Source organism: Typha latifolia, chromosome 7, assembly GCF_019914945.1.
Source record: "Typha latifolia isolate L0001 chromosome 7, TyphaL0001v2, whole genome shotgun sequence".
Classification (NCBI taxonomy): Eukaryota; Viridiplantae; Streptophyta; class Magnoliopsida; order Poales; family Typhaceae; genus Typha; species Typha latifolia.
In genome coordinates, this window is record NC_133092.1 from 5,396,764 (window position 1) to 5,406,599 (window position 9,836).

The 9,836-nt window shown below is 35.0% G+C and overlaps 1 protein-coding gene across 1 annotated transcript; it reads left to right on the top strand.

The window, feature by feature from the left end:
• The first annotated feature begins 2,902 nt into the window (after positions 1 to 2,902).
• LOC140792989 (ribonuclease 2-like) lies at positions 2,903 to 9,771 on the top strand. Its single transcript, XM_073144281.1, has 9 exons — positions 2,903 to 3,159; positions 4,465 to 4,493; positions 5,161 to 5,234; positions 5,363 to 5,464; positions 5,574 to 5,577; positions 6,573 to 6,664; positions 7,965 to 8,126; positions 9,067 to 9,166; positions 9,394 to 9,771. Exons 1-9 carry the CDS (start codon positions 2,966 to 2,968, stop codon positions 9,453 to 9,455), a joined length of 819 nt encoding a protein of 272 aa, XP_073000382.1. The 5' UTR covers positions 2,903 to 2,965; the 3' UTR covers positions 9,456 to 9,771.
• Positions 9,772 to 9,836: the final 65 nt, after the last annotated feature.

Sequence of the window (9,836 nt, forward strand, 5' to 3'; positions counted from 1 at the left end):
CTAGATCAAGTTGTATCAAAAGAAATAAATTTGCTTGAGAAATAAAGCTTTTTGTCGGGATGAGTTCAAACGCCAGGGACTCGCATTTGAACGCGCCGTTCGAACGCCTGCACCTATTCACAAAGAAAGAAAATGGGATTTGCGTGTTCGAACGGCCTCGGGCGTGTTCAAACATGTCGCGACAAGAATGCTTAGTTTTTAGGAATTTATTTTAGTTGTTTGGGTCAAAAGGGTAACCTCTAAGTACTGTGGAGTACATCCTAGTTGGATTAGTTTTAAAATGAATCTTCTTACCCCTAACCTCTCTTCATATCTCTTCTTCCTCATGCCCTAACCTTCCCGTCGAACCCTAGCCAACCTCAGTTAGATCCTTCCCCCCTCGTCTATCGTTGCCCTACTTTTTCTAGGAGCGACCCCTTCTCCTTCCTCGTCTTATTTCTCTCCTATCCGCTCGCATCCCTATCTCCATATTCATTTCACCTTCGTCTCTTTCCACTATCATTAAAGAGCTACCTTCAATCCAAATACCCAACCTAATACCCTTATTAGTATAGTTTGTAACATGGTAACATTGAACTTCTTCCACCTTTGGCCATCTTCATGTTAAACAACTTTTTCATCAAGTAGACTTTGTTCGATGTTGATAGTTTCTTGTACATCTTGCCCAATATAGTCATCAGCAATGTCACTAGAGAGAAGTGCACCATTCTATGTGCTTTTTGATATAGATTTTCAATCCTACTCGCGCATATCCTTCGTCTTTTAGTCTTTCCTATTACCGGTGTATAAAATTTTGTCAAATTAGGATAATTTTCAATCTGCATCTTTCAAAATCCAAAGGTCTCATTAAATTTCTCAATTCTCAACTTTCCATTCTCCACAGTTCCAGTTGGCTTATAACATTGCTATGATATTATTTATTAAGAATAACACAGGAGTTAAGGTGAACCGAGCATAGAGAAAAGCACAAATCAATTGCATAAGAGACACAAACTTTTTGCATGGTTCACCCAATATTTGCTATGTCTATAAGATCCTACTGATTCACTATGTAAATTATAAGAAAAGAAATACAATGGAAGAAAATCACTCTCTCAATCTTAACCGAGAACTCACATTCTTTCTCTTCTTTTCTCTCTACAAAATTCACACATTTCTATGCTTGCACCCAAGCCCTCCGCTCTATATTTTATAAGCTCTTGTGATAATAAGCTATGTGTTGTCCTCTAATATTTATAGGCTCTCAAATAGACGAGATGTGGAAGTCCCAATAAAATTAGGGCAAATAATATAGGATAGATCTTCTTTAGTTAAGGACAATTTACAAAAGAAAATAACGAAAAACCTCCGAATAAGAAGTCTAAATAAATTAGGATTCTCAAATATTCTTAAAGCCTCTAGAAATTAGTGCAGTAACTTTGTAAAGATCCAAGTCCAATTAGGTCTCTATTTCATAACAATTTATTGTTAATATAAGCCTGAACAATAAGCATAAAGACAATTCAGCTTTTCTATAGTTATCAAAGTCTTCTTATTAAAAGTGTTTATATATATGGAAGAAAAAAATGTCTCGTATCTTAAAGAATGTTCTAATATTTAAAAAAATTGTATAAAAAAAAAAAGCATTTGTATCAAAAGATTTTACTTGCAAATTTATGTGTGAGATATCTATGTTGGAGATTGTGTATATAAGTTCCTATAAAGTGTTGGATATTTTATTTTGAGCAAAATAAGTTCTGAGTCTCTAAATTTATTTATCCCAATAGGTGACACACACTGCTTAGCCTATTGGTAGACAGAGGGGTCAAATAGAATCATACTACTATTTCTATCTCTTTTATTTATTTATTGGGAGTCATTAGGTATGGAAATTTTATTACGCCTCATTTATTTCAGAAATAAGACCAATTTTTAAATAGTTATTTTTTTTATTATTATTAAAATAAAGTTTTTATTCTAGGATTAGCTATTCTTATGTTTCACATATATTCTAAGAGTGTAATAATTACTACTAATATGATATAAAGTAAATGGAATGATGAGAAAAATATATTTTATTTTTTATAAAATTACATGAATGTCTGTTAATTTAAAATTAATGGGATAGATTATAAGGGTAAAATAGTAATTAAGTTGGTGTGCAGTATAAAATATAATTTTAATAAATAGTATTTATATATTTATTTCTAAAATAAACGGGGTTTAGATATCAAAAATTACATATCCGATTGTGAATCGATCCATTCCTGGAAAAACACGATCTTGATTCTTGAGCGACTTGATTGACAAGATTACGTACGAGTCCTATATTGTAGATGTAGACTCTGATAGGAAGGAAATAATGATAATAATCCACCAAATACACTTAGCCACACGCAATGAGCGAGTTCTGGTACTCGTAGGCCGGTGAAAAAGACACCCGTGCATCCAATCCTTTGATCTTACTCTGCTTCAAAGTATGTACCAAATATCGTTCATCCAGCTGCACTAGTTATCTGGGTTCCCACCGCACAATCCTACGTGGTGGCTACGTGTCAGAAGCCATATATATATATATATATATATATATATATATATTTACAACTCGTCGTCCATCGGGGTTAGTTTTGGTACCCAGATCTACGCAAGGTGGAAATTCTCAAGTATAAGAAAAGCTTCCCAAGGATAACTATAACTTCACGCTCCATCGTTTGTCAGCAGAGCGTCTGCAATCGTGTATGCGTGAAGTTCCTACGATCGGCTACTTCGCGCTCTATCGGGCCGTTCCGCCAACTAAGGGATGTATTAATTTCCCACATCCATGTTTGCATACGGTCGCGTTTAGCTACTCCTAGATTCCCTTCGACAGTGGTATAATACCACCCATAGAGCATATATATATATATATATATATCTATATCTATAGAGGGAGAGAGAGAGAGAGAGCGAGGAAGAAAGAGGGGAAGAGAGCGCGGTAGAGAGATCAATGTCAAAGGCTTCCGTAAAAATTCTGACTCTCCTCTCCCTCTTCCACTTCGTCTTCTTCCTTTGCCTCTCCTTGCTCTCGCCATTAGAAGCTTCGGGGCAAAGAGAGTTTGATTACTTCGTGCTGGCTCTGCAATGGCCCGGGACTCTCTGCGGGACAACCCACTATTGCTGCCCCTCCAATGCCTGCTGCCGGTATTGTCTTGCACAAATTTTCCATCTAATCCTTGTGGTGGTGTTCTGGATTCTGTTTAATTTGCTTGGTTTCTGAGGAATTCTGGTGATTTCCTGAATTGGGGTTATCTTGATTTATTCTCAAACCAGTTCTTTGTTAGTTTGCTTTTGATTGCTGGCGTTTGCTTTAAATCGTTATTGTTTAATTTGAAGCGTTTGGGTTGGTTAAGTTTAATGTGGGAGCTTTTTTTTTTAAAAAATTTTAATTTTAAATTTTTTTTTATGAAAAGAGGATCATTTGATGCTTGGATAAGATGAGAATGAGGATGGCCCCTTGAGATGAAATGCAAGTTGGATTAACTGGTTATATAACCAGTTGACCTAAAAGCTTAAGCTGATACATAACATACCTAACAATGTGTATCATGTCTTTAATATGCCCCTTGCGTGCAGCCCTTAGTATTGCACGTGGAGAGAAGATAGATAGTAGAATGTGCAGCCTACTTATAACGCAATACTAAGATTTAGGAAATAAAAGCGGACTATTGAGATTTGAAAGCATTACCTCTAGAAAAAGTAGCTTTCATACCATGTTAGATAACCAATTAATCCAAAATCTTAAGTTGTTAAGTAATGTACTAACGATATATTTTATGCTTATTACGGAGCAGAGAACGGAATATATTATAATTTTTGGTTATAAAAGTGTTTTTTCTTTGCAAGGTTTAACATGAAGTTCGTAGTCTAGCCCTATAAAATATAAATATTATTATGTTAAAATTTTGACAAAACTGTTTACATATTTTTGACCATTGATTGCACATTGGATTTTGAAAGCTAATCAAATGTTGGACAAAAAGTGGTGTCACAAGAGACTTGGTCTCTAAGAAGAGAATATCAGGATCATGACTCTTCGGGGTGAATTAATTTACTTAATTGAACTTTTTCCAGATGAATCTGGATGAACTTATCGACCATATTTGATCTCTTTTGGATTCTTTTCTGATTGTGTTTTTCCTATTAGAGGTCACCTTAATTTACACTACTGGATGGACAGGATATGTGCATTGTTCTCAGAGTTTTGTGAATAGGATTGATTTCTTTTTTTCTATCTTGAGCTGTTACAGATACCAGATCTTTCAAATGTCATTCTACGTCTTATATTTTTTTCCTTAGTGAATTACTTCTTATGTTAATGTATTATAATTCCCTGTTGGATAGAGGGAAATCTTTTACTTTGCACTCTTGGAACCAATTACTTTTATTTCAGCTTTCAATTTTCGTTAGCCACCTCTATCCTCAGTCTTTTTTCTTGTTACTTTGCAGGTCAGAGCCTGTCACATGGTTCACAATTCGTAAGTATATGTTTTAGTTGGTAACGTTACTTCTTGTGCACAGGAGATATCTTTAGTTAGTCTCCTCAGGGACATACTATGAATTTTCTTCATGATTATTTGCAACTTTACTATGAAGTTCTGGCAAGTCTTGCTGGCATCAAATTAATTGAACAGGAGCATGAATCTTTTGTTTGTCCAAGTTGACTAATTAAGTAATTATACAAGTTTTTCCTCTTTTTATTACAATTTAATAATTTATGTTTACCAGATAAGATTCTAACTTTTTTCCTTGATAAAGTTTTGCCTGATCATGTTTAGAAAATGAGATAAAGCAAACGCTTGATAAGTTATTTTGAACTTTTAATTCCAGCTTTAAGATAGTAAAATGCTATATATAGCTAGTTGTGGTACGTTCTTATAATACGATTGAGAACCTTAATAATATCTGGTCAAAACTTAAATGATGCATCTGTGAAATAAAAGTAATTTGTCCAACATGATCTTCAATATCTAAGTGCACAGAATGTGATATTCATGTAGAGAAGAACAAGGAGTTCAGTGAGGATATGCCCTTGTGAACCAGTTTATAACTTGGAAGGGCTATTATAAGATTATTTCAAGTTATGTTAAAACTGCTTTAGGTGGGAAGTGGGAACTAATTCATTGATAAAACCTTTTGTATTAGATGGACTCTGGGCAGATTATGATGATGGGAGCTGGCCGGCATGCTGCACTCATTCTGAATTTGACATAAAAAAGGTATAGAGTTCCATCTATTCTTGAGATCAAAAGTTTTAAATTCAATAATTTCCTTTTCTCCTTATCCCACATGCAAGTAGCTCAAATTTTGCTATTGATTTGATCTCTCTTCTTTTATCTGTGCATAGATCTCATCTTTGATGCCAGTACTTGAGAAATACTGGCCTTCCTTATCCTGTAGTTCTCCATCACGTTGCTTTGGCGGAAAGGGGCCATTTTGGGCACATGAGGTAATATTTGAAGTATTAATTATTTGATTGTTCTTTTCACTAAATCATGATGTAACTTACAAGTTCTGTGTTCTTGTGCATATGCTGGTTGGCTACCGGATCTTGGCAGTGGGGTAATGTTACTCCTTAATTTTCCCAATTAAGTGTTCTTTTCTTTCATTAGTTAGTTATAGATTAAAGTTCTGCAAACTAATACTTTCTGCTATTAAATTGTTTAGATATCTGAATGTTATGGTATACTATAGAAACTATTAATCTATTAGGATTGCAATGCAAAAAATGAAAACAAAGGTTCTCAAATACATGAGGACCTGGCAAATGAAGGGCGCGAAAATAACAAGATGTATGCAACCTTACCTTCATTATTTGAGAGGTTGTTTTGACACCCATCAAAACTTGGGTACAAGGAGGCGAGCCTTACCATTGATGCAAGAAATGAATTACTAAAATAGCTTGAAACTTTGAATGCACCTATGTTTCCATTGTTTAATAAATGTACATGATAACAATCACACTAAAGCATTAGTTGACTTTGGCTCAAGATTGCCCTCATTACGAGCTTGAATACCATTCAAGGCAGCCAAAGCACATAACAGAGCTGAAGTGTTCAAAACCTCTTGTGAATGCAGCAGCCATGGCCTAAGTGCCTAACATCTATATGTACTTACATGAAGAAACCAATCAAGGCTGAACTTGTTTGAATGCTATTTTAAGGAATCGTTATTAGCTAGGTCTCTAGTGCCAACATAAACTTTAGCAGGTGTCAAAGAATTTGCGCATTCTAGTGATGCGTGCCAATGAACAGGTAAAACCTGAAAGGAGCTGACTGAGCAGGATTTCTTCTTAGGCACCTACAATTCATGTGATTTGTTAAGTTCAGATAAAGATGCAGTTTACATCACATCTGCAATTAATCTAGACGTTATGGTTATCATTGACGAAAGAAGGAATAAGTATCCCTGTGAAGTATGGCAAACATGATCCCTAAGCATTGCCTCATTTCGTCCAATTGTTTCTTAACAGGGTTAGGGTGGATTAAGTATATAGTTCAAACTGTTCAATTATTGCGTTCACTTTCTACTTAACCTTTCTGTTGTGGTTGCTGCAGAAAAGCATGGGACATGCTCCTACCCTGTAATACAGGATGAGTACAGCTACTTTAGTACAACCCTTGATCTGTACTCCAAACATAATGTTACGGTAAGTATGGATTTGGAGCACTTGATTTTTCTCTATAGCTGTAGCTGTTCATAATGCCTTGTTATTTCACGTTATTGTTGAGATTCTCACTAGTACAAAGTAATAAATTATTCAGACGTATTAAATGCTTAACCAATGGAATCAGTGGCTCATGTTTCATTGACTTGCAACATAGCATTTATTCATTTCCAAATGCCTGAGAATTTCTTGCCATTTTTCTCTTCTTTAGTCCTCCTGTAGTTTGATTCTTTTTTCTTTTTAATATATTTAGATAACATTTAATCATTCATATTAGCTTGGAGTTTGCTCCCAACAATATAACCTTCCCTATCCTATCGCATTGATCGCATGAGCCTCTTATTCATTTTCATTTGATCACATTAGGGGAGCAAGTAAAAATAGAAAAACTCACATTGGGTAATCATGCTCAAACTATATTGCCTGAGAAGACATTGGCCCGATACTTACTACACCATACTTTACTAGCAGTTGACAAGTGCCATCATTCTTATATCATAAATATTTTGGCCACTATATTCATCTTACATCTCTTTTTTCATTCAACTAAAATTTCAAAATTTGTTTGAACTAGAGGTTTGATTTAAGGTATCGATTGGATCGGTCAGATCGGCCATATCAATCACCCGGATCAGGATCAGACTTTTTTTATTACGCAAAATTCTAAATATTATTTAAAAATGCAGAAAATTTTTAAAAAATTTAGAAAATATGACAAAAGAATAAGAAAATAAGAATTATTCATATATGAACCCTAAAGATAAAAAAACATACTAATTTATCAAATGTCAAAACTTCAATAAATACCGAACTGATTTTCGTAAATCTCTGTAACTGTTTTCATCATAATTGCCAGAAGTTTGTAAATAATAATGTCTAAGGCCTGGTGCTCCAAAGAGTGATTGCATCATATCATGATGCTCCAAAGAAAAAGAAAGAGTAAAAGAGAAAAAGAGAAAGAGAGAGAGATTTCTGGGGACATCAACAATTTATGTTCCTGTGTCGGATCTGGGACAGATCCATAATGGACTTGGCCCGATTTAACCAAAACCCGCCGATCCCGATCTAGATCGGGATAGGCCAATCCGGCAAAAATATCATTTCACATTAGCAGTAGGAAACTAGTTCAGAGTGGCAAAATATAATTAAATTATTCACCTGGATAATGCTTTAATACATAGATATACCCATTCTTGTGGATGCAACTCTACAACTCTATATGGTATCAAATCTGCCAAATTTTCTAGGGTTTTGTTTTTACTAACATATATTCCATTTGCAGAGAATTTTGGACAGTGCAGGTATTCTGGCCACAAATAGTGAGAAATATCCATTAGAAGAATTTGTTGCAACTATTAAAAATGCTTTTGGGGCATCACCATTGATGGTTTGCAAGCATGGCTCAGTGGAGGAGCTTAGATTATGCTTCTACAAGGATTTTAAGGTGAGCACTTACTTTTTCACCCATAAACTGCTTCTAATTTGTCATCATCCGTGTGCATATTAATTGTATATACCAACAAACATGTAGCATATTGAGCTTTGACAGGTCATCTGCCAAAACTAAGGTGTTCCTCTAAATGTTTCTGTTTGATCAATCAGAGTAGGATATGGCAGTGTTTTAGTGATTGTTCACAAAAGTACTGTTTTGCAGTTTGCATTATTCCCAGGTTAATGGAAACAAAAGCATGTCTTTTGTTCCAAAGATTCTTTAGATAGCTAGGGAATTTTCCTTGTATTATCTCTGTCGAATTGCTTTCAGAAAATCCACAGTTTTGACCAAAGTAGTGAGATCTTATATCACATTCGACACTATAAAAGTTAGCATTGCTTTCACTATAACACATTACGTGAACAGTCAAGTGGGCTTAATTCTGCTTGGTGAATTTGTGTCAATGTTTGACCAACTATGGGGTCTACTTATCTATTTCCTCATATTTGGAGGCATAGCGTCGAGTCCATGACTTAACAAACCAGAGAGTTTCAGAAAGGTGCTATGCCAGATATATGGTGTCAGCCACTGGTAATGGGATGTTCCAAAAATTCCATCATGGTACTTTGCTCATTGGTCATTCCTAGTTGTACATATCTCTGCTGGAAGCCATAAGAAACTTGATTATGCATTGGGATCTTGTGCGTCTGTAAGTTCTTCCAATGTTCTTTTTCTTAATGTCTATGTTGATCTGGGAGTTTTTTAGTATTCAAAGTTGTTTGACTTTGAATACTATTTTGTTGGTCTCCAATTATTATCCAATGAACATCCTTTGTTGCTGTATCAAGGCTGGTCCAATTCATCACTGGTTGAGTGCAGTGCCATCTTGTTATTTACAATGTTGTTGAGGAAGTAAAGCTTAACCATAGTGGTATTACTCATCTTTTTTCAGCCTCGTGATTGCGTAATGGGATATGATATGCTTGACGACATGTCCAACTCAAGAAGCTCTTGCCCTAGATATATCAGCTTGCCAACTTATAAACCTGCCTGTGAGTTCCTTTATTTCTGCACTTGTTATCTATTAATTGATGGTTATTTACCTTATTCATCATCTTAAATATCTAGTAAGAAATACAAATTGTTGACCATTTTCAAGCCTCTTGTTGATGCTCGAATTTATGACCCATCACCATTTTATTAGCACTTAAACATTCCTCTGTTTCATTCGTGTAAAAGATAGGCTTATACTAATCTTATTGTTTCATTACAATTTCAGCAATAGGAGAAATCACCAGGCCAGATGATGTTGAAACTTTCAGATCTCTCAGTGCAGCTTAAAATGGAACAGCTCATTTGGAACCTTCTGAACTGGAGACACGCTGACACCTGTTTAACACTGTTAGGACATATAATCCCAAGGTGTGACCTGTGTCAGTGTTTATCTTACACATGAAACGATGTCCAAGCATTTCGTTAAACCTGGAAAATAAGTAAATCTGTAGATACTTTTATGACACCACACTCTGTGCAGCTACGAACTTTCCAGTTGCATATCTTGTTTGAAACATTGGTCTTCACGGAGGACAATTGATCCAAGTGAAAGACCACTAAGAATATTGAGTCATCAATTGAATGTTTACAGGTTTCTATTTTAGAGTGGATCACAGTTAGTGAGGAATATTAAGTGTATATACAGTATAAAACAAGAAATAGAACTTC

Coding starts and splice junctions, on each gene's coding strand:
- LOC140792989 (XM_073144281.1), top strand. CDS start 2,966: ATGTCAAAGGCTTCCGTAAAAATTCTGACTCTCCTCTCCCTCTTCCAC. Junction 3,160..4,464: donor CCCTCCAATGCCTGCTGCCG/GTATTGTCTTGC, acceptor GTTACTTTGCAG/GTCAGAGCCTGTCACATGGT. Junction 6,665..7,964: donor ACTCCAAACATAATGTTACG/GTAAGTATGGAT, acceptor TTCCATTTGCAG/AGAATTTTGGACAGTGCAGG.